General features: G+C 36.6%; 1 protein-coding gene across 1 annotated transcript in view; it reads right to left on the minus strand.

The window, feature by feature from the left end:
* Positions 1-242: 242 nt before the first annotated feature.
* Positions 243-23,270, minus strand: part of TRAPPC8 (trafficking protein particle complex 8) — a 48,698-nt gene continuing 25,670 nt past the window's right edge. Inside the window, 16 exon segments of the mRNA XM_010708891.3 lie at positions 243-1,278; positions 1,634-1,723; positions 3,233-3,378; positions 11,675-11,776; positions 12,336-12,521; positions 13,785-13,825; positions 13,933-14,001; positions 14,781-14,877; positions 16,087-16,234; positions 18,379-18,418; positions 18,421-18,820; positions 19,318-19,475; positions 20,462-20,588; positions 21,218-21,292; positions 22,281-22,411; positions 22,571-22,765. Of these exon segments, the coding sequence (XP_010707193.1) occupies positions 1,044-1,278; positions 1,634-1,723; positions 3,233-3,378; positions 11,675-11,776; positions 12,336-12,521; positions 13,785-13,825; positions 13,933-14,001; positions 14,781-14,877; positions 16,087-16,234; positions 18,379-18,418; positions 18,421-18,820; positions 19,318-19,475; positions 20,462-20,588; positions 21,218-21,292; positions 22,281-22,411; positions 22,571-22,765 (2,240 nt within the window). The 3' untranslated portion in view covers positions 243-1,043.

Genomic DNA, 23,270 nt, shown 5'->3' on the forward strand with positions numbered 1-23,270 from the left:
ATATTCCCCAAGCAGAATTGAGGTTTGCTCCCAGGAACTCTAAGCACTCAAAAGGCAAATACAGCAACCTCTGCGATTTGACATGTACACCAATGCTACAGTGACAACAGGAAAAGAACTTCACCTGAGCAAGAAGGACGAGGATAAAGTAGTACACAATTGAATTCTCATACAAGAATCAGCACCTGTAAACTGCTACAGCTGTATAAAAGGGAAGCAAAAAAATCCAAGGCAACAGTCCATACAGTGAATATGATGTATGTTTTATTCTATTTACAGTACATTTGTTATAAATATAATACATTTCTTGAAAATCTTGAGTAGATTTAATTTTTAAAACAGATCAATTGTTATAGTTACATAATAAAGCAAGTGACAATTTAAATGACAATCTCATGGTTGTGAAATAGTGCATTTGTGTTGAGATGAGTGAGAAAAATACTGAAACTAGTTGAAAAAATTATTTTTGAAACACCCTCTGTGGGACTTGTAAACCTCAAATGGTCACCAGTTTTCATAGACTTGAAAACTCAAAACAAATTTTTAAACTAAAGAATCGAGAAACAGCTTGGAGACACCCTATTGAACTCACAGTAAGGTTGGGATTTATTATGACTAATGGCTTTTGACAGGATAAAGCCAATGAGGGTTTCTTCCTGAACCATATCCTAATACAGCCACAAATATTAAACACGCCATGCTGGAAGTTGTAACAGCAGCCAAGCTGCATTTTTGACAGGGCATAAGACATAGAACTATGTTCAGATCTGGAGTTGAAGATTACTTTGTGTTAAGAATATCTTAATTACCAGAGAAGAAATACATTATACAAAAGGATAAACATATTTTCAGTCCAACGTGCGTTGCATTGAGAAACAAATTGAGAAGTCTGAGTATTTTGCTATTTTCTTTTCTACACGATCTCTAGTAACAAGTTAGATGTTCGAGGTGCTATTTCAAAAAACTGCAGCAAAATGTCAACCAGCGATATAAGAAAAGAATCCAATTTATTTTGTCTTTTAGTATGATTTTTCAGGAAGTGGTCAAATATTATTGATAATAATCAGTGCAGGCATAGAGTTCTGCTGACTTGTTTCAAACAAGGTAACTTGGTCCACTAGCTTGGCAAATACTCTGGGGGTTCCAAGATTATAGACACCAGTATGAACGAAGCAAGCTTTCAGCTGCAAGCTATAGACCTCCTGGCTTTTCAATTGAAGCTTATACTGTGTTTGCCCAAGCCACGTAAAAGATCCATGGATTTCTAGTGCTTCTGGGCTGAAAAAGAAGGTAACAAACATTACTTCTCTGCATTTGAAACATATTAGCAGTTTTTACAAACCCTTCATTTAACATTTTTCCAAAATTTCAGAAGGTACTTTGTGTCCATCACCAGCTCTTTACAGAAGCTTGTTTACATTCTCTCAAAACTTTTTCTCAGAAGTCAGGAATTACAAAACTAAGTTATACTCCAATAGTTTCCAGATGCAAGAGTGCCAACTGTCAGCCTTCTCTGGAATCCTGGAAGTTCCTGAGTCTTTTTGATTGCCTGCCTACAATAATTTCCCTTAAAACTTGAAAGACTTCCTAGAACTAGGAACAAAGAATGTTTTTATCAACATAAATACATTACCTTGTTGTTTTATGCCGCAAATCAATCATGACATCTACAACAGCCTGGGAACAATTGGAAAGTAGGAGAGTAACAGGTACCAGACAGAGGCTGCAAAGACAAGTAGTTGCACATCAAACAGTGCATATGTTTACTATTAATTTAAGCCCTTATCCTGAATAGAGCTCATAGATACGCTTGTCCACAATTAATATGATTATTTTTATAAATAATCCTGCAGAAAGAGCAATCCAAGATATTTACAGACAGCGGTACAAACTATTGCAGCTGAAATAGTTATTTATTTAACAAGTGATTTGTTTCACTGGAAGCCCTTGCCATTGCTGAACAGTTACATATTCTAAACTTGATCAAAAAGAAAAGTGCTACTAGTAAAAATAAGACACGAACTTGTTTCTGGAATGATGCACACTTCATAACATGTCATTAAAACATGCCACCTTATAAAGTGTTGAAAGTGTTAAGATTTTGTAAATAAAAAAAAATACCTCTGGTGGCAACTTGCATAGCCAGAAACTGAGGTAAATGCAAGTATAACACAGCAGAGTTCTCAACTCAAATCTAAGTAGCTATAATTGCAAGTACAATTCATTTCATGTCTGGAAATGAGCTTGAGGAGCTCGTTTTATTTTTGGAAGAGTCCAAGTTTACAGGCTGCAGCTGATTCACTCTAGCAGTCTACTTTTTAAAAGCTTAATTTTGAGATTATTCCAAGAGACAAGATCCAAGTGACCTAAACTGTTACCATTTCCATTTCTAATGGAAGTTCCAGCCATAGTTCAAATTATCAAGTCTGGTACTATAGACTTAACAGTTCTTAACATAAAACTTAGAATTACCTGCTAGTGTTAAAGTAGTTACTCACACAAACTCAGGACATTTATTTTACTTTCATTAAGTTTGAGAACAGTTGTAGTTAAAACTAGAACTGCAGACTGTAATACTGCAACCTGTTTTTCTAAATTGAGCTTTTGATTTACCTATACATTCCTGAAGCAGCACATTCAGGAACTCAGCAAGCTTTCACTCCTGCATATCACAGAGTTGTAGGGGTTAGAAGGAACCCTCTGGATATCATCTAGTATAACTTTTCTGTTAACTCAGGCTCCCTATAATAGAATCCCTAGGAAAGCATGCAGGCAAGTACTGAATACCTCAAGGAGACTCCACGAACTCTCTAGGCAGCTTCTTCTAGTGCTATGTCACATCCTAAGTAAAGTAGCTCTTCCTCATGCACCTACAGAAACTTCCTGTGCTCCACTTTGTGCCCACTGTTCCGTTGCTGGACACCACAGAAGAGAGTCTGTCCCCATCTACTTGATACCTGTCCTTTAGATATTTACAGGCACTGATACGAGTCCCCCCCCTCAGTCGTCTCCAGGCTGAACAGTCCCAGGTCTCTCAGCCTTTCCTCATAAGGGAGGTGGCCCAGGCCCCTCATCATCTTTGCAGCCCTCCACTGAACTCTGCCCGCCTTCCTTGAACTGAGGCATCCATACTGTTTTATCTTACACATTATGACCTATGTTGCATCTCCCAGTAGGATTTATATCAAATTAATAATATTCCAAAAGATTATAAATAAAATATGCTGCTAACCTTTTTTGGTGGAAAGAGTGATTGAAGGACTCTGGGTAATGAAGACTTGTCTTGATAAGATTGGAAAGCTGCTCTGGCGTTGGTCTTGCAGGTACTGGTGCGCTTTCGGGTCGAAAAAACTTTAGGAGGGCTGTTTCTGGTAATTCCTGGAATAAATTCAGAACAACACTTAAAACATTCAAACAAGGCACTATGAAACAACACAGGAAATCCAGCCTCAGAATTTACAAGTTTTTAATTATGAACTGTAACTCCAAGAATATAAGCCAATAGCATCATAAAGCTTAACTTTTTTCCAATGTATTTTGTATTTAAGCATGCTAAATGAGAAGTGGCACAACTTCTGCTACCTTCTCTTTTGAGAGAGGTTTCACAGTTGCACGTGAACACAACATCTGTGCAAGTTTCACACAAGTATGCTAGAGTTGTGGTGATTTGCTGGGATTTGGTTGTTTTCTTGTTAAGAAACAGAGCATTTAGATGGTTCCCTAATTCAACAGCTGTAACTTGAAGAGCCTATCACCTACACTGAGAAGTTAAAAGGAAAGCTAATAGACAAATTTTCCAGACAAATCCACAGGAAAAAAAACCCAGAAGTTTATGACATGCTAACAATGACAGAAGGATTTTAAAAGGCAGACTATCTTACAAATTAGATTTGCAAGAGTGTGCTATACAAGTTGCCTTTCCTCATCCCCAGCTGAAAGCCCAAGTAAAGCACGGACACTACTTTGATTCTGCTTGTAAGATTAGGATCCAATCTCTGAAGCAGAAGAAGTCAGATGACAGAAAGATGCAACACCAAATGAGTCAATCAGGCTGCATTTGGTCCAGCATTACATCACTACTCTGTTGAACAGTGTTCAATCAACATAATCTATTTTTCAAGCAGGATTTACTGAGGAAAAAGCCTTACGAACTTATTCTGCAAAAAGTTCACCTTTAGAAAAAAAAATTGCAGCAATCAATGCTATTATTAAAGAGAGTGAAGGAAGACTGAAACACACCAATAAGTCAGTACGCTGCACAAAGTAATATTTTTCAATTAACACTGCTGAGTTGTACCTTGTAAGTTGAAGATAAATTGTACAGACAACAGAACATGACTCAAACATACACACTGGGCTCAATGAAATCAGCAAACAATCTGTAAGCCTTTGCTGAAATACTTGGGAAACTAAACCAATTAGGTTTTCAATCACTCCTGCAATTCTTTACTATTGAAAAAGAAGATTAATTTGAAAATGAATGAAATGAGCTTGAAATGTATGAAATACACTTGTCCCCCGTCACATTACTTTAACATTTTAATGAATTGGGTATTTCCTCCCTACCTTATGGGTATCTAATTTGATGGAAATTAACAGAACGATAAACACTAGCTTCTGGAGTTCAAATTATTTTTTTGTGTTTTGTTTTGTTTTTTAATCTCAAACTCCCACTTCAACCACATGCCAACATCCTACAAACTGTAATGTGCCCTAGAGTGAATTACCTGTTCCAAGTCCTCCCAATCAGAACTCCCGAGTATTTTTTTTAAACCCTACAAGAGACAAATATGAAGGTTTATCTCTACAAATATACAAAGACATCATGAAACACAACAGGAACATTCACTGGTGAAAGTGCCAAATGCTATTAATATTTCAAAGCCTTTAGTTCCAATACTCCTACTCTGCTGAAAGACTGGAAGGCAGCAAGATTAATGATTTACCGTAACAGGGCTGAAATTTAATTCCAGTCACCCTCTAGGTGTCAGATTCAACTAACAATGTCTGTTTCTGCAATTTGAGCCGCTCACTGTCTAGCTTTTGTAATTTATTTATTTATTCTTAATCTGGAACAAAGACTACAACAAGACATTTAGCACATGTTTCTCTCACCTAATGCTTTAGAGAGAATTAAGCACTTCCAAATGTTAACCAAGATCTGCATAGAGATCAGATAGCTACTTAGAGACTCTAATAAAATGCTAAGTTTAAAGATGCATTAAATTCCTTGACTATTTTGGAGCTTCAGAAATTGAATCAAGGCTGCAAAAAAAGATGCCCATATCCACCTGCAGACCTGTACCTTCCCTTCAAAAAGGCATTAAGTAAAAACCTCAAGATATTCAGCCATTTACACTTAGAAGTAAAGTAAAACTAAACTAAAAATTAAACATGTGGCTATTTGTTGCTCAGCTCCTAGAACCAATTCAAATGAAGTTTTGCCTTTAAAAAAAAATATGCAAAAAACCCAAAAGTTCTGAGACCTACAGCCAGCCTCTTGACCTACTCCAGTTACTTAGATCCATGGAGGCTTTGCAAGGAGACAGCAAGCATCACATATTCCATACAAGAAGGCCATAACAATGTTCGAGATGTTCCCCTTTAAAAATGGTTTAGATGTAATTGGAAAATCTCATCCATACATAATGCTAGTGGCACAGACAAGATTGACCAGAATGTCAAGATAGACGGCAGCATTCAAGTTTGTGGGTTTCTTAATTGGAAGCATGAAATGGACAGTACCGACAGAACCACACTGTTCCCACAGTAGTCTCCCAATGGCTACAAATGGTACAATTTGTGCTAGTAAAGCTGTTTTTAGAAAGCTTTTTGTTGCCCAAAGCCATCATCTACGAAGGCCATAATTCAAAGATATGTACCTAAAATAAAACACAAGGCTACTGTTCCAAGTGGAAAGATTTTCCTATCTTCATATACTCAGTAGTCGCAAAAAAAGATAAGGACCATAAGTGTTAGAGGTTTTTTGCTACTCTGAAACAGAATTATGTATTATCATTATTTATACTTCTGAAATCATGTATTTTTCACACCAGTTTTAGAATTTTTCTGTAAATACTAAAATACTGAAGTTGGGAAAGTCAAAACCTACACATTAATCAATGCATCTTTTGAATTATATAACAGATTTAATAGACAGCAAAATACATAGAGATATACCCATAATAATCCCTTGACCTTAGAGGACACTTCCAACATGAGAATTTCATCCTTTCCAATAGATGCATAGAAATGGTATATTCACATGTAATCATTTTGAAGAGTTTAAGGAACATCAGACAGCCTAAAATTTTCAATTTCAAAAGCAATCCTTGCAATAATTAGGTTAATGTGCTTTTAAACATGATCAGAACAAGAAAAATTAAATAATGTTTTCAAATATAGAAATTGAAAAATCAAACTCATCCACTTTAAAACCCTTCAGTTTTAAAAACATATCTGTGTCCAATGACAGAAAGTGAGCAAGCTCCAAAGGCATAGTTATCATTGCCATTATCAGAAGGAAAGAGGTTTAACATTTATAATTATATACTGAACATCGAGTTCAATATAATTATACACTGAATTCCTAGTTGACAAGCTAGAGGGAAGGGAGACTAACCAGAGGGACCTGGACAGGCTTGAGAGGTGGGCCCATGCTAATCCCATCAAGCTCAACAAGGTCAAGTGCAAGATCAGGGAAATCCCAAGCACAGATACAGGTTGGCTTGAGAGCAGTCCTAAGATGAAGGATTTAGAGGAGTCAGTTGATGAAAGACTCAACATGAGCCAGCAGTATGCACTTGCAGCTCAGAAGGCCAACTGTATCCTGGGTTGTGTCAAGAGAAGTGCAACCAGCAGGAAGGCAGTTGAGGGAGGAGATTCTGCCCTTATGCTCTTCTCTCATGAGACCCCATCTGGAGTACTGCATCTAGTTCTAGAGCCCCCAACAAAAGGAGGGCATGGAGCTGTTGGAGCAGGTCCAGAAGAGGGCCACAAAGTGATCAAAAGGCTGGAGCACCTCCCGTACGAGGTCAGGGTGAGCTGGGGCTCATCAGCCTGGAGAAAAAGAAGGCTCTAAGGGCACCTCATAGAGACCTTCCAGCAACTGCAGGGGCCTACAGGAAAGCTACGGAGAGTACTTTTTTTTTTTTTTTTAAAAAAAAGGCAGGTAGCAACAGGACAAGGGAAAATGTTTTTTGAACTGGAAATGGGAAGATTTAGATTAGATATCAGGAAGAAATTCTTTACTGTGGGGGTGGTGAGACACTGGAACAGTTTGCCAAGAGAGGCTGTGGATGCCTACTCCCTGGAAGCAGTCAAGGCCAGGCTGGATGGGGCTCTGAGCAACCTGGTCGAGAGGGAGGTGTCCCTGCCTATAGCAGGAAGGCTTGAACTAGATGCTCTTAAATGCCCCTTCCAACTCGAATCATTCTATGATTCCTATGGAAATAAAACAAAACATGTGCATTTGAGCTTCCAGGTAAAGCGTTCACAGAATTTCACTTTACTTTTACCATTTTTAATGCAGGTACATACAGAAATTTTAGCTGGAAGCCTTTTAAACCTTTCCTCAACTCTGCTATCTTGTGTTTTATGGAAACCAGAGGTTTTTTTGTTGTTAGTTTGTTGGGTTTTTTTGTTTTGTTTTTTAAATCAAGTATTCTGGCAAGTTGTGCTGTTATGGAAAATGAATAACCATATCCTGCTGCCTGTTCCATGTCTCTGGTTGTACGCATTAATGTGTTCCACAAAAATCAAACAGAAGTTACCTGTCCTTGCATCTCAGTCAACAGTCTTAACATCCTAGCTTAGAAACCTTAAGATGATCATGCATTGGCACACCCATTTACCAGTCTGCCAGCAACAGGCTGAAGAACTTGAAAAACATGTCAAAAAAAAAAAAAAATCCAGTACTTCTCTACTACAGATGTTTACTGAAGCTTTGTTTTTCTGATAAGTCCTAGAAGTTTGGACAGATTCAAACTAAACCCCTAGGGGCAGGCAAAAAATTAGTCTCAGAGAGACAATTGACAAAGGAGAAGTCATTAAGTACATAGAAATTAACCTCCCCAAAATTAAGAGCAACTTATTTGAAGAATCCAGTTAAGATTGGAGTAATTGTTCAGAGGGTTAAAATAAATCAGATCAAGGGAAGTGGGTACTGTCTTATGTTTTCTCCCAATCAATTGTGAGACCGTTCTTGGTTGGGAATTGCTGCATTGCCCGAAGCAACAATTCTTTTGCTGGTTATTAACGCATGAAGAAAAAGCTTCCTCAAGTAAAGAATAAAAAAAAGTCAAAGAGCAACAATAACAAAGGAAAACACAACAAGAAATGCACAGAGTGACACCATTTGCATCCTAGTTGACTCCACTGTTCTGAGCTTGCAGACAGATTTATTCTGCAGAACTGAGCAGCCCTTCATCAAACTGTATAAAGTAGTAGTAAAAAGCATGCATCTCCATCTCCCTCTGCTGTCTAATCCTCAGAAAACAGACTTTGGTGTCAGCTCAAGATACCCAGGAACAGTCTAGTTTCCAACCTTGCTGTATGACTAGTACAGAACACAGATTTACAAAAATGCTGTTAACATTAAGTTAGAAGTACAGTTTGAATTTGGGATTTCCCTCATCCCTTTTCACTGCTTGAATAACCTCAATTCAAGACTAAGTATTTCAAAGAATATGCAAACATTAACAGATGAAGTATGTTATTTCCTCTGCATAGCCTAATTTAATCCCATATCAGGGATTCTTTAAACTCCTTACTTCATTCACTCCACATATTTAACTGCTGTGAAGTTTCAATCATTTATTATACAAGATAATCAAGTGATCAGAAACAGCCAGCATGGGTCTATAAAAGGCAGGTAGTGCCTGACTAACCTTCTGTGAAATGCTGACCTGCTTAGTAGATGAGGAAAAGATTGTGGATGTTATCTGGATATTAGCAACACATTTGGAACCATTGCCCCCAGTTTCTTCTCCAGGAGGAACTGTCTGCCCACAACTTGGACAAGTGCGTAGTTTCCTAGGCAAAGAAGTGGTTGGATGGCCAGGCTCAAAGAGTCATAGTGCACAGAGCTCAGTTCAACCACTTGCCAGACACCAGTGGCATCCCTAAAGCTCAGACCTGGGGCTAGTTTAAAATTTTTTTATCAATGATCTGGACGATGTGATCAAGAGCACCCTCAGTAAGTTCCAGGTAGTTAAGTTAGGACTGCTGATCTGCTTTAGGGTAGAAGGGCTTTGCAGAGAGGCATCTAAACTGATGAGTTGCCATGTGACTGGACTTTTAACATTGCTAAAATGCTGGGTCCCACAGTGAGTCTACCACCAACAATATATGCTTGGAAAGAGAGGCTAGAAAGTTGGCCAACAGAAAAGAATCTGTAGGTTCTGGCCAACAGTCAATTGAGTATGAGTCAGCAGTGTGCCCAGGTGAGTAAGAAGGCCAATGGCATTCTGACCTTCACCAGAAATAGCCTGGCCAGCAGGACTAGTAAAGCAATTACTCCCTCATACACAGCACAAGAGACCAAAGTCTGCATACTGTGCAGAGTTTTGGGCTCCTCACTACAAGAGTGAGGAATTACTCAAATGTGTAGAGAGAAAAGCAAAACTGCTGAAAAGACTAGGAAAAAAAAAAAAGGACTTATGAGGAGTCGCTGTAGGAATTGGGATTGTTTAGTCTGAAGAAGCAGCAGCTGAGGTGACACCTCACCACTATCTACAACTACTTGAAAGGAGGATTTGCTTCGCTCCTTGCTAAGGAGGGTGTCAGACTGTTTTCTCAAGTGAAAAATGACAATAAATGATCTCAAGTTGTACAAGGGAAGCTTTAGATTAGATGTTAAAAATAATTTCTTAATGAAGAGGGTGGCCAAGCATGGAATGGGCTGCCTAGGGAACCGGTGCCCTCTCTATCCTTGGGGTGTATTTAAATGATGCATGAATAGGGCAACAAGGGACATGGTTTAGTGATGGGACTTGGTAGGACTGGTTTATGATTGAGCTGGTAATCATGAATGCATTTTTCAACCTAGATGATTGTAAGGTTCTACTTAATCTTCCATCTCAGTGGAGTTTCTTTTCTCTCCTGTGACATAAAATGCCAATCAAAACATAGCGAGTGTAAAAGACTTCAGTCCTCAACAGTCCTGAGATTACGAGCTATTGAAGTCCAAATTCAGATTGAGCTTTGGTTACCATAAGGATGTAGCAATTAAGCATACACTATAAGAAAAAAGAAAAACTATCCTCTTTATAAACTAGATTTCAACTGCATGACAGTGCAGAAAGATTTCTGCTTCCAAGGCACAGAGTGATTCCAAATAAGTTCTGAAAATTGGCTCCTTATACTTAAAGCGAATACATTAATCAACGCAGCTTCTATTTGCAATTGTAACAAGAATATTGTTGACAATGTGGTCTCTATAGTCTGTAGAACAGTAGCATTCAACTCTCAAAATGAATTGTGGATACATCCCAACCCTTTTTGTTGCTGGTGGCAGGATTCATTTCACTTACTTTGAAGTAACTGAATTCAATTAAGCTATCTAGATATAGTCAACAAAAAAAAAAGCAAGTCCTTATCACTCTAATGTTCAGTGCCATGTTTGTTTTAGGATACAAGTGCAATTCATTCCTACTGCTTCTCTCCCCAATGACTTGCAAGAACCAGACCTCAGTGAGATCAGGAGCAGAAGTTCACAGCATTCTACTTCCTAACTTCAGATATTTAGTGTTATTGATTGTTCTACATACATCTTAAAAGAAGGAAGAAAAACACCAGAAAGAGTAGATGTAATTAGACCAACACAGTAAAATAATGTTCAGCATAGCACGAGTTCATACATGCAAAGGTTTTTGTTTTTGCTTTTGCGAGAGAAAAAAATCCTCTTCAAAAATTCAACCTTGATTTTCCTTTTATCCCCAGTAGGAATTAAGAGCAGGCAGTTTAGCTCAAACTACATGTCTCATCCCATCTATTCCATAATAAAAAAAAAAAGGAGTAAAAAGAAAATCTTGCAATACTGGAAGACATAAGGAAACTGGCACCAAAACAAGAAAACGCAGCATTATACTGGTTAGCAGAACTCTAGACATATTTTGTTCTGCATATTAATCATAATGCAAAAATTGTGTCTAACATACATATTTTTACACCAATTTATCTTTAACTTCCATAGTTATTACTGTTTCACATAGCAAGAGATACCCACAAATTTCTTACAGATGTTAATTTCTCTACGTAAGCAAATAGGCTCTGAAATAGTACATATAGAACATGAAATAGTAAATTATTAGTTGATATATTCCACTGAAACTTCCAGTGTCTTGCTACTTTCCCCGATGTTTCTGCTCTTCTGTTTAAGATATTACAATAAAGATCTTCAATTAGAAGTTGTGTAGAATAATTTTAATTTTGTAACTCTTATAATAATTCATCATTTCATTATTAACTTGACATAATACCATTAATAACCTTTTACATCCAGCCTGAAATAATAGAGAACAGTTAATGAAACCACCAAATAGTGGCACCTTACTCAAGTCTTATGTTATATTTTACAAGAAGTGATTCCATTTATTTCCATTTACAAGAAGGCACATCAAGTTATTTGGGGGGAAAAAAAGCACTCGCTAAGAAAAAATTCATAGTAGATTACCTGCTTCTGAGGAAATGAAAACGCCTCCTTCCCAACTGTGTTAAGGGCAATATGATGTTGGCCTTCCAAAATAAGCTGCTTGTTATCTTCCACAACATATGCCTACAAAATACAAAGTCATTAGCAGACAAAAAATTTTTTTAAAAATGATAAGCTTCTTAATACAGAATTACTGACTTTCTCCAGAAGTGGAAGATAAGTCGTTCCAATGCTAGCATGACTTACATATTTATGTTTATGCTTTTCACTTTGTAAGCACACATAACTCAGGTTCAGACTGCTAATTGCCATACATAATTATTTAGGATGCAAATAATGTGTTCTCCTCTTTTAAGCAGATTGAGTAACATTCTTATAATTCTCTGATAGAAGCAAGCATAACAAAACTCACAATTTAAATTTTATTTTTTAAAAACAAAACATTAAGAACTGGATACATTTAGGACATTGGAAAAATCATTTAAGTACAGTTGGTAAATTAACAAGTATTAAGACTACCTCTGCTTACCAACACTTTAGTTCATTAGTCTGATTTTATACAAAACTTAAGATACAATTTCTCTAAGCACGCTTGAAAGTTCAAGGTGCCATATTTGTTATTTTCTACATCATCATCTACCTACTCTCATAACCTACTTCTGCAAAACTTAAAAATGCATACCTTCCATAGTACAACAATGTTCAAGTCCACTTCACTGCATCTTTGTATCAATCTGACTGCCTCATCAAATGATTGCTTCACAGCCCTTTGAGATGCGTGAGTTTGAGATTGCACATGAGTTCTTCTCAATTCAGAGGATAAGCTTTGAAAAAAGAAGTCTGCACAGGGACTAGCTGAACTTATTATCTGCAAGAAATAAAGAAAAAGGACTCAGAACAGGATTTAAGCTGACACAAGTATATCCTTTAACAGGAATCATAGTATTTGAGTTCCAAGCAGCTCTTTGCAAACCTAGAGGATGCCACACATTTTGGTTACTACGTCTGAGATCAGCATTATGTAGAAACACCTCCAAGGAAACATAGTGGAATACAGCTACAGACCATTGGCCTAAAACCACAAGGGCCGAACTTAAAAATAAGGTCTTTAATTACTTCCACCAGACATGCCACTACAAGATCAAGTATGGTGAAGAGAGTTGGCATGTCCCCCATAGGCTAACTCACGTGCAAATAATCATTGCTATAATACTTTCCTCAGGTTAGTTAACTAGAAGCATTTACCAGAGTTAGGGATGCACGTTTAGCTAACAATAACAGAGACTGCAGAGTATATTCCATATTGTAAGAAGCACAGCCAGAAGTACTGGGTTATCACTTGTGCTAAGCATTTCCAAACACCAAAAGCTTGCTAAGGAACTGGTAGTTTTAAGATTGACAGCAATTATACTTGGACAAAACATGATAAGTAAACTTCAGGTTTCTAATCCCTCCATTTAGAGGGATTAGATTAGAATATACTGTTGCAAAACTGCTAATTTCAGCAGAATATCCAAACTCAATGAGAAAGCTAACTACTTTTTGGCATAACTTGCTAGAAAGGAGGGACTCCTCTACAACACTCCAGTAGAGAGAACCTTTTCTTAGAAGAAAGTTGAAGTCCATTAGGGAAGCTTAAACAGACTTTTTAGTCCTAAACTCAATCTGTATGCTTATAAATTAAATTGTAGTAAGCAGTTTTTCTTTGACTTTTAAAAAGGTATAGAGGTATATAAAGAAAACAAGCAATCTAGTACTGACATCCACCTAACATCACTGTCTTAGTGTAGATTTCTGAACTAATACCAGTGTTCTATTTTCTCAAGTCTTGGAAAAACATTCTGTGTACCAAGAGTAATCCTAAGTTTTAACTTATCTTAGTATAAAGATAATTGAGAAAAATGAAATTCAGATTTCTACTAGGTAACTACTAGAGAACTGCTCTTAAGAGCTAAAAAAGAAGGAAAAAGCTAGCATCTCAGTGCACTCCTAAAAGACTTCAACTGTTGAGTCACTAACCAAAAATACCAGACTATCCTATAATCTCCTTTGTGTAAGGAGAGCTGTTCCTACTTCTACATTTAAAAAGAGGCTTTCAGTAGAAAGTATGTAATTCCACCAATTCACTTGCCTGTTCATTTCCAAAGACGATGTCTGCAAATGTGTAATTTTCTAAGGGATAAGAAAAGAAAGCATCCTCTCAGCATCATGACAAGTCTCAATTTCAATACAACATTGACTATTTTTTCATAAATGTTAGCACATTCAGAAAAACCTACCTTCAGAGTTTTTGCATTTCACTGCTTTAAAGCACAACTTTGCTTTCTCTCTGCTAGCAAGTTTAGTGTCTGAAAGAAAAAGTAGCAAGTTTTTTTTTTGCCCCTCAACATAATCACATAGAATCCCTTATTAACAAGTCAGCCTTTGAACTTCAGATAAAAAACACACTGATCACAATCAAGTAGTGCAAATCATCTTCTGCTAACCTACCTTACATATATGCACACACATACATATATATACATAACTAAAGGAGACTGACAGAAACAAAAACTGAACTGAAAGATGACAGAAAGTATGTCTAGTTCACCTTCATTATTAATGCAATAAGACAACACATTAGATTCATTTTTAAGTAGAAAAAGCATCAGCATACATGCAAAGATACCATTTTTAGATACGGTTAACAGTTCACTTTTTTTGTTGCCTGCATTTTGTCTTTTCAAAAAGAAACAATTATATTAGCTAAGGCAGGATACACAGTACTAGCAATTGTGGCATATTTCTAATAATAGAATAGAGCATTTGTCAAATATTCTACTGATCAGTTAAACACAATGATAATTATAAATAAAAGAAAGTAAAGGAATGCTGTGGAACATTACTCCTGTGTGGCAACTTATCAGCCAGTCTAGACATGTACTTCTCTATACCATCTAAATAATTTACCTGTAAATTAAGCTCATTTTTTAAAATTAAGGTTTAGCTTAAGGTCACTTCAATACGTTCAAAAGGGACATACAATTTTTACAACTGAGTTATTCTCAAAATTCAACTCCTTGGAAAACTAGTTTCCTCATCAGGCAGAAGCTGGATTTGCTGTCCTTTTGATAATAGGGATACACACCTTTGTCTTCAGAAACGTTAACAGATTTTTGAAGCTTCCAGTGCTTACTATTACTTGAAACTTGTACTATGTGAAATTCTTTAACACCAGTCTCACTCTAAGAAGGAGAAAAAAAAAAAGAATGCCAGATAAGTTCAATCATAGTTGTCAAGTTCTTCATTGAAAAGTAAGCATTTGTCACAAAATGGCATGGCTAGAAACTCCATTTAACTCCTCATTTCAAACCACATGCAATACAATATGCAGGAGAGATAAGGAGGGATTGAAGAACCACTACAATGTGAGACAATCCAAGACATTTAATTCTAGTAAATAAAACTACACAAAGAAAAAAATTCCAAAGAAAAATTCCCTCCAAGGTGGCATTTTAGCAACTATAAAAAACCTCCAACAGAGACCATTATCCACAACAGCATTTAGTTTCTAAATATTACTTCAGCATCCTTGCAAGATCCTAAATCCCAGGAATTCAGGATTTTTATTACATACGAGGAAAAACAACATTCAGGATTGGTTTTTTCAGGGAAAGGAGAAGATGACAATGGAAAATTAAGTTCCACGTAGTGCCATCTGCAAATTTGAAAAATTCTTTATAGCACATTCCTTCCTCCTCACTTTAGTAGCTGAAGAAAAACCAGAGCATACACACAACACAAAATGACAAATCAGCTCCATGATTCTACCACCATTTATGTGTCCAGGAGTTCTAATAAGCAATGCATTCAACTACCTTGCTTTATGGTTGAAAAAATGGGAACAAATTTTAACCAAAAAAGTTGAGTAAGTTTGAATTAGCACGGTGAGACAAACTGAAGTAATGTCACCTGCTCCGCTACGCCAACAGGCTGCAACAGATATGTCTGTATTTCAACTACATCTGCAAAAATTTGTTCAGACATTTCACTAAATACAAACACAGAAGGCTCCTTCACGTGTTCACTAGTTTTACTGAGGGTGCAGCACAGAGAGAAGCAATGAAGATTGTCTCACTCAGTGCAATTCTGAAAGACATGCATGTCAAATACATCCATGACTTTGGAATAATCTTCCAAAAAGAGTTCAAAGAAAAAGGCTTGAGATCACATTTAGGGGTAGAAACAGTTACAGCAGATTCCCAGTTTTGACACACAGCTTTACTGTTGGAAAGAAAGCACTAACATTAATTGGAACGATTAAGTATGAAAGGTTTACTTAATATCAAAGTCAAAGTTACAGTACAAAAAAGCTTTAAGTATTGGCTCTACTGGAGACATTTACACATGTGCTGAACTGAAGAACAGTACCACTATTAAAAGTAAGAACTTACAGTATTGATATTTTCTACATCCACAAACACCAACATGTTATCCCCTCTGCCTTCTTCATCTTCAAGTGCATTACTTCTGCAGACAGTAGCTCGAATATGCAGAGACCGGCTAGTACAAATAACTGCAGTGTGCCTTAGTACTCTATGACTATGAAATGGGAAAGAGAGGAGAAAGACATTCTGAAGAACCAGGACTGCTGTCCAGAGCACTTCATCAAGTCCAGCTTTTACATTTCTCATCAACATTAAGGTCATTAGACTATTTATTTCCCTCAATCATCAAGACGACATTTTTCTATTACACACTTTTGACAGAAAACTAAGCAATCATACTGCATTAGACAGGCACCTATCAAATACACAGATTGTTACCCAGTTCAGAATTACTAGAGAAATAGTGGTTTCATGATATCACGTTGAAAAACACCCTGTTAATATTTCAGGTAAGACACAGGGAAATGATAAGGCCATTTAATGTCACCACAAAATACATTTTTCCCAGCAAACAAACCATAGAAGACCCTCTGGTAGTTAGTCACATCTCCTGCAGAAACATTCACTAAAGATCTCAGAATACTATCGCATTGAACAAATTCTGACAAAATCAAGAGTTTCCAAAGTTTACTTTGAGAACCAGTTCTATTCTGCTTCTTTTCACAGGCATTCAACCCTGAGGCCAGCAAGACCTTCACAAAAGTTACCTTCCTGCATTACTGAAGATACATAAACTTCATGGACCCCATAAAAACACACAAGCTTTTTCACTACAGTAGCATTCATATGGAAATAGAGGTGTGTATACATTTGACATGTGCTGTCTGCTAATTACATGAGTGTAATACTTCTGTCTCAAGAGAATAAAAAAAGGTATCGTTGGTTTCCTAAACTGTATTTCAATAAAGTATCATATAGGATCCATAGGATAAGCTTAAGTTTTACAGACAATCCTCAGTGATATACAGGTGTCAGCGTAACTTACAAGTGGCACAAATTAAACTACCCTTCAGAAATTTAAGAATCATGGTCAGTCTACAGAGCATTAGACAATTTCACATATTTAACTCTCCCTGGAAAATTCAACACAGTAGGGAATAAATACAGTCTCTAAGTAACCGTATTCCATATCTCCAACACACCACTTCCTGAATTTTATGAAATCAAAGGAGAAATAAGCTCCATTCTTTGGAAAAAAAGCCACAACAAACAAGAAAATTTATAAGCTAACCTATAGGAATAGAGAATAAAGCCAAATGAAAATTTGTCTGTTTTTTCTGAAATGCCAGTTTTAAGTCTGAAGGAATGGTGAAGGAACAACTAGTAATTTGATTCCAGGAATATGTTGATCTACTCTTGACCATCTTCAGCTTACATTGCTTTGGTTTACATGATAAAGCAGTGTCCCAGCACGAGTTCAGCTTCCTTGTCAGAAATAACCAGGAAAACAATCTCCAGCCACAAGCTGACATTAAGTACACTGGACTACAGCTCACCTAACACACCATCATCCTGAAACCGTATACTACCACAGATCCCCAATCCTGACCCAACAGATGTATTCCTTCTAGCCTGTGCTGCTGCTTAATGCAGGCTGAGGCACATTTCTCCCAACAAACAAATCGAAACACACAGCTCCGTAGTAGAATTACCCTCAGAGAATTAAATAATTACACTTAAGTCTGCAACCAGTTTTCCTACAAAGCTGAAAACTAAAAGCTTGTTAAAACTTAATTTTCAGCTCTAGCCTTGAACTGTAACAACTGTAAGGTAGTCTTGTAGAAACAGTATAGAAGAGTTGAAGAAAGGAGTAAGAGAGTCTTCATTTCCTAATTTAACTGTTTGATAAAACTATGCTATGGCTTTCTAAATGCTGATGTCTTCACTTTCTGGAATAAATAATTATTTACTCCAGAATCTCTGAAGAACTAGTTTCTCAGAAAAGTTCTCCTGAGTCTTTATAGCCTGGAACAAGGGCAGAACTTGAGACTAAGTAATAAGTAAAGTTCAATTCAATGAAAATACTGTTAGCTTGTGGTATCAAACTCAACTGCTCACTGTCTCAAGAATATAAAAAAAAACAAAAAGAAAAGCAATATTCCATAAAACACAGTGTGTAAATCAAACTTCATGTACAACTTCATACAGAAATCAAATAACACTGTAGAAATATTATCTTAAAATTACAGACAAGCCACTTGAACATCTTTACTGCAACTCATTAAGTTTAAAGTTCATGTTAATGTGCTTATTATTAACATCCCAGCAAGTAGGTCAGGAAAAAAGTAGATAACTTACCACATTTTTGAGTGTCTTTTAATACTTTCATAGTAAAATAAAAGTTTATTTCATGAACTCCTTCTTCATCTGGTCCCCGTAACCACATTGGCAGCTGCACTGATGCCCCAGGAAGAAGAATCGAGTCAGGAAGTGGGACATGTATTACCTCAGGCTGACCTCCCGTGCCAACCCCAAAGTCTACAGAAGAAGCTGAAGATAGCAGTGCGGTACGCACAGAGGTAGGATCTGTCACAACAGTCTTGTAAGCACTACAGTTTTCAGAAGCAGAAGGACTTAGTGGCGTTAGAACAGCAGTATTTGCACCAAAAGTAAAAAATTCTGGATGCTTGGACACAACTTTCAGCGCTGTAAGAGGACACTTGCTCACATTCACAAACTCTACATATGCTTTTCTGATTTCTCCACAGAGAAGTCCTGTAGGAAAGTTTATAAAGAACACCTGTATTGGAAAGAACAGGAGGAAAAGATTCTGAACATCGAACCAAATTACCAAAACAAATTATCAACTACAACAGGCATAAAAAAAACAACAACCAAAACACTTAAACTATAAGTGCTGTCATTAACTAGGTAGATCACTTTAATGACTCCAGGAAAAAAAAAATAAAATCACTGTTTTAATCAACAGACTTGAAGTATTCTGGACATATGGCAAACAAACCAAAAAACCTTTCCTGCCTCTTGCCTACGTCCCATAGTAATTTGGCTACAAATACTGCAAACCAAACATTCTAAGAGGACTGTGACAATTTCAAAACTTAATTGGAAGGCCGTAAGTTTCTCTTGGAAAACAAGACAGAGACTTGGTGCTAACAGGTCATCAATTAGCAGGAAAAATTTAAACATTAACAAGGTTTATGAATTTGTTGTTTGAAACACTGTAGCTCTACATTCAGCAATTTGCTCAATACTATGAATAGAAAAATAACTGCATACCTCCAACAAAGGCATTTCTTCTGTAATAATGGGATCTAAACGCCGATCAGGTCCATACTTAATAGATGTTTTTTCTTCTTTTGTGTTATTAAGTCGAGGCCCTTGGATTTCTAAGTCTTGTCGTCCTCGTACAGATAACCCATTGGAGACAAATTTCCCTGAAAGAATTTTGAAAAGTTCTTTTTTTTTTTAATACCTCAAGTAATTTTTTTAGAAAAAGTGATCAGAACTTCCCTTTTTTTTTTGTTACTGTGGACTGATTAAACAGCATCACTTACAGAACTACTGCGACAGAACACACTGCTACTGCAAGTTAAGATAGCCAGATACATGTTGTTGTAAACTAACTCTGCCCTCTATAAATGCTTACAGTTCTGTCAGCAAAGAGAATAGGAACATCAAATTGAGTGGGAAAATTACTGAGTGAATGTGATTAATTTATTTAATTTTCTAATTTCTAAGCTAGAAGAAAAATAGCATTAACCATTTCAAAAGCAGGCCAGCACTCTTCAAATGATTTTTATTCCAGAGAATCAGCCAGAAGATTTTCACTTCAGAGATAGCTGATCAAGCTTCATCATTTCTTTTAGACATTTTCAAGTATGTTAATTCAAGTATTTTAATCCTCATTTTATCCAAGAACTAAGTTTTCTTTAGTGTGTCAGACTTAAACTTAAGGTCTTAACAAAGCAGATTTAGCAGCATGCAATTAAAGCGTTTATACATTAATATAAAGGAAAGGAAATAAAAACAAAAGAACTACTATCAGATAAACTTAAATGTGGTTATTTATACCAAGAACTTCAGTGAAACATTGAGACAAAAGTTGGGGAAAAAAAATAAATGGCAAAGGAGTCAAAACTTGTTACAGATACCCTAGGTGGAATGTTTTCATTTTTTCATAATTTCCATAGATTTAAAAGTAGCAGAAGAATGCATCTGGCAGAAGTTATTTCCTTTCTCACAGGATTCCTACAGGTGTCAATTCATTAGTTTCCTGTTCCAGTTATTTCCCATTTCTGTCTCTTTATCTGAACACAGACTTTGCAACATAACAGTCAAATATTAAACAGGATTTAGTTCTACTCCATGGAATCCACATTTCCCCTTTCCAGAGACACACTCGAGGGAACAATGTACTTACCTGACTGTAATCCAATAGAAGGATCTATCCCATCTAATGTCACAGTACCCTGAACAGTGCCAAGATTATAAACGACTCCCAGAATATGTAGCTCCCCTGTTTGATGGGGAAAGAGCTTTAGTCTCGCCTGTGGAGATATGTTAAATTTTTGTTGTTGTTGCTACTAAAAAAGTATTATTACATTTAAATGTCCAATTATTTAAGCGAATCATGGCTACTTTTGATACTTTATTGTTGCATTAGATGCAACCACAGACAATAACTAAGACATTTACTGGGAAGCGTCTGTCACATTAGGAAAGAATCCTAAGTTGTAACAAAAATTAACTTGAACAGAGGCAGAATATCAGAATTGCTTTGGTTGGAAGGGACCTCGAGGTCACCTTGTCTAACAGCTCTGCTTAAGCAGGATCCCCTAGAGCTGCTTGCCCAGTTAGGTTGTGAACATCTCTGAGGGAGACTCCACAACCTCCATGGGTAGCTTGTGCCAGTGCTCTGTAGCCTGCACAGTAAAGGTTATTTTCTAATGTTCAGACAGAACACTCCACATTTCAGCTCATGCCCAATGCCTTTCGTCCTATTACATTTTCTTTTTGGATATTTATACACATGGATAAGATTTAAAAGATCCAGTTCTTCACACATAAGTAAGATTTCCTAAATTTTACCAGGAGTTCAGATCACAAGTCTGAACTCTACCCTATCTCAAAGTTTTAAAAACAGTCTTTTCGGTCCTGAATGAAGTACACTACTTACCATTTTTGTCTCCTCACTATTAATTAGAAATTCTGCTATTGCTTCTGTTCCTATCATATCATCATCACATGTTCCCTGAAAAGAAAGAGCTTTTCAGATATTACTCCTGAGCAGAAAAAGTGTCATTAAATATTATTTCTTGCAGTATTTCTAGAACATTCGAGGAAAAAGCAAGCATGTATTTCAGATAGCAGACTGCCTTCCTGAATTGAAGCAGCAGCTGAGAACTCAGCAAACTTTTCCTTAAGAGAGAAATTTAAGAATTCCTGGTGAAAACGGCTCAAATTTATATTTTCACTGATACAAAAGTATTTGTAGCATCACTGCAGTAGTAGTACAGACCAGATAGAAGGGCAGACGTATGGTAATCATTGAGACTTATTCATATGAAACCTGAAGTGTCTAACCTGCAGCACATCTACAGATCACTACATTTGTTTAAGAACCCACATAATTAACAATTTTACTAAAATGCGTTCTAATATATGCAGTATTAAGATCTTCAAAATATGGTATTTACAAGAGTCCTTAAAAGAGCTTTGGCAATATTAGTTTAAGTGTCAAATTAAACAGTAATTAGCAGAGCACCCACAATATTAAAAATATTAATTTTAAATTCTAGTAGATGTATCTAGCTGTTCCTGTGTTGCACCAGCACCATCTCTCAGAACACAGTCTTCGCTACGTTCAACGTAGCGAGCGTAAGAAAGAGGCTTAGATAAAACATTTCTTAACTCTGCCAGTCATTTCTGTTGGTCAAGGTGCCTATTGGTCAAGGTGACTTGATAGGTATGCCACACATAGAACAAGATGTTTAAGTATTTTGCTTTACATTAGGCTTTATAATACTCATTACAGAAAAACTTAAATCAGAATGCTTTGTGCCCTGTGGATATGGGAAAATTTAAGTGATTCATAAGAATTCATATTAATTAACTTCCCTCCCCCCCTTTTAAATCTACACTGAAGTCAAGTGCTTTTACACTATGAGAATTTGAAAACTTAAATTCCATAAATGTAGTTGTCAGGTTTAGGTTGAAAAAGCCAAAACTCTTTCCCTTACTGGATCTTTTGCTGCTCCCTCATTTTTAGCACTGAAGTCTCTCGGCTGAAATTTCCACAGCAGTGAAAGGTCAGTCAACAACAGCGGAACCTTCAGTGGGTTTCGGAAGGAGACTTCTACAGTTATAGGTTCTATTAAAGGAATGCAAGGAAATAATGAGAACAAGCTACCCCCATCACAATCTGAAAGTTCAACAAACTCAAAAGGCCAACTGCATAAAAACTTTCAGTACAGCAGTACTGTACTGTACAAATATAATCCAGGGATAAATGAATAAATTCCAGCTTTACCTTCTACCACAGCAAGTGGAAACCTGGAGTTATCCGAATAACGGTTTAAACAAAACTGCGTTGGTTGAAAATTTGAAGGTATTACTCCTTTGTTGATCACAGACACAACCTGCTCCTCAAGCTCCTTCCACTGTTGTGATGATTCTGAGTCATACTCCTGATCCAGACTTACATGCGTCGCTGCTTGCTTTTCACCTAGGAAGAATAAGGCAAGCAGTGGCACTCAACAGTTGCCAAAAGGACTGCACTAAAAATTTGGTAGGTATTGTTAAGAAATATTTATTTTCTCAATCGTCACCACTTTCCACATTATTCAACTGGTCACTGGATTGACAGTGATATTTTGAAATGCACATATGGAAGACAATACTGATGATCATTACAGTATATTTTCATTTGCAAAGTGTGGAATCCCATGATTTTAGCATGCTATGTGGCATACTCGCTTATGGTTTATTTTCACCTTCCGCGAGCATTCAGTTCCACAGTCTACATAAGAATTTCCACTCAAGATGCTTTACATTCAGGAATCACAGTGTTCTAAAGACTTAAACCTAGAGAAAGTTAACTTGAAAGCTCATTTCTAGTACTGGCACTAGCACTTCCTATTTGCTCAACATTATAAATCCCTTTAATGAAGTTCATTATAAGCTTGCATTGAAGTCTACAGGCTGTGAAAAATAATGGCATCCAGCACACT

This window comes from Meleagris gallopavo, chromosome 3 (genome assembly GCF_000146605.3).
Source record: "Meleagris gallopavo isolate NT-WF06-2002-E0010 breed Aviagen turkey brand Nicholas breeding stock chromosome 3, Turkey_5.1, whole genome shotgun sequence".
Lineage (NCBI taxonomy): Eukaryota > Metazoa > Chordata > Aves > Galliformes > Phasianidae > Meleagris > Meleagris gallopavo.